Raw genomic sequence first — 2,022 nt, 5'->3', positions numbered from 1 at the left:
AGATAAAAGATGTGTGTAAGATAGATAGATAGAGGGAGAGAGAGGGAGAGAGAGAGGGAGAGAGAGAGAGAGAGAGGGAGAGAGAGAGAGAGAGATTAAGTTGGCATTTTTTATTTGTCAGATTCTTCACATAAAACCAGTCATCTTCGTTTTTAATTAATGAACATTATTGAGGAACAAACGAATCCAAAGATGCAGTCCTCAGCACTAAAAACAACAGCACCACTGCTAATATGCTTTCTAAGTCATCCTAGAAGCCTCTATGCGGTCGTTCGATCTGTTAGAAATAACAGTAAAATCGCACATTTTGTCTCAGTTAAAGAAAAACACATTAAGCTAATTTAAGCTTAGATAAACAAAATGACCTTTCATCGTAAGCTTGTTCAATCAGGACTGAACAACATACTCCATACAGATTTGTTTCTAATTTGGATGAATATGAAATGTGACAGTTACTCTTTTCCTAAACACATTATTAACCATCCAAAAGGCGGCGAGCTGGCAGAATCGTTAGCGGTATTTTGCCCGTCGCTACGTTCTGAGTTCAAATTCCGCTGTGGTCAACTTAACCTTTCATCCTTTCGGGGTGGATAAATTAAGAGCCTGTCAAGTACTGGGGTCGATGTAATCGACTATCCGCCTCCCCACAAATTCCAGGCCTTGTGCCTGTAGTAGACAGGATTATTAACCATCCCATGACCTTAAAGCAGAAACGTAAAATTAAACTTTTTACACATTTAGAAATTAATTAACTCTAATTAATAATAATTATAAGACTCTAAATTAGATTTGTTATTTATTTAGCAATGTTGTTATTTAGAAGTTAGAAGTTAATGCAGCTGTGTTTATGTCGAAGGTTTTCTAGTCTTTTATGAGAATGTAAGACTACATTATCCAATGTGTGCTTGCTTTTCTCGGAACAATAGCGTGTCAAATGAGAGAGATTTGGCTGCTATTTTTAGTAGGAAGTACGAACATATACTATATTTGATGACATGTAAGACGCATTTTTTTTTCTAAACGTGAGCCCTACATGCGAAGTCGGGCCTCAATTATAGGGTTTAATGCATTAAAATTTTTTTTTCCTGAATATATATTGAGGTACTGTGCGTCTAATATGCCCGTGAATGTTTTATGCCATCAAATACAGCAGATATTTCCTCGTTGGGGGTGTATAATTCTTCCTTTCCTGGTATGGTATACTTTTCAATCACGTAGTAAAAAAACAAAATAAAACGTTAAAATCTTACTTAATGACTCCAGATATTCTTCAGAGCTGATCATATCATAAAGAGGGTCTTTAGGAGCCGGTGGTAAATTAGCTGACATCGACGGCAGGGGAGTCCAAGGATCGTTCTTCATGATTGTCGATGTTGATGTCACTTCAGTCTCACTATCCGCCATTAAACTATGGATATCGCTTGGTTATGTCTTACACCACAATAGTGTTAATCTACTTGATTAATAATAAATGTTTTATATATACTTCATTATAGAATAGATATATAACCATAATCACACAGAGAGAAGGCTATTGTCAGGTGCAAAATATATTTTAATGTCAAGTTTAATATGAAGCATGGAAGGTTTACATATAAATATCGGTTGGTTAGGTCTTACACTAGCATAACAACTGCCTGGTCAACAACTATCGTTATATATATACATTATATAGTAAGTATACATACATACATACATACATACATGCATACATACATGCACACATACATACATGCATACATACATACACATACATACATACACATACATACATGCATACATACATACACATACACACGAAATATCGCCTTTATTTAAAATGTAATAAATAAAAGGTTTTTGAGAAGGTGTTTCGCTGTGCCAGCGCCTCAACTCCGAGAACATCCACGGTAATGCCAAGGGTGTCTTGGATTGCCTTAAAAATTTTTTAGAGGGGAAAGGGTATCTATGTCCCTCGTATGTTGCATAATTGAAAGAGCGTACAAACCTCTTTATTTCACACGCATTGATATGAAAATTTAT

General features: G+C 35.5%; 1 protein-coding gene across 1 annotated transcript in view; it reads right to left on the bottom strand.

Annotated features, from left to right (window-relative positions):
* Positions 1 to 1,438, bottom strand: part of LOC106882362 (uncharacterized) — a 3,531-nt gene extending 2,093 nt beyond the window's left edge. The window contains exon 1 of the mRNA XM_014933016.2: positions 1,251 to 1,438. Within this exon, the coding sequence (XP_014788502.1) occupies positions 1,251 to 1,404 (154 nt within the window). The 5' untranslated portion in view covers positions 1,405 to 1,438. The remainder of the gene's footprint in view (positions 1 to 1,250) is intronic.
* Positions 1,439 to 2,022: the final 584 nt, after the last annotated feature.

The sequence above is a fragment of the Octopus bimaculoides genome, chromosome 6, assembly GCF_001194135.2.
Source record: "Octopus bimaculoides isolate UCB-OBI-ISO-001 chromosome 6, ASM119413v2, whole genome shotgun sequence".
In the NCBI taxonomy this organism is placed as follows: domain Eukaryota; kingdom Metazoa; phylum Mollusca; class Cephalopoda; order Octopoda; family Octopodidae; genus Octopus; species Octopus bimaculoides.
Note: the sequence above shows the minus strand (reverse complement) of the source record. Positions and strands in the feature narration are given on the sequence as shown.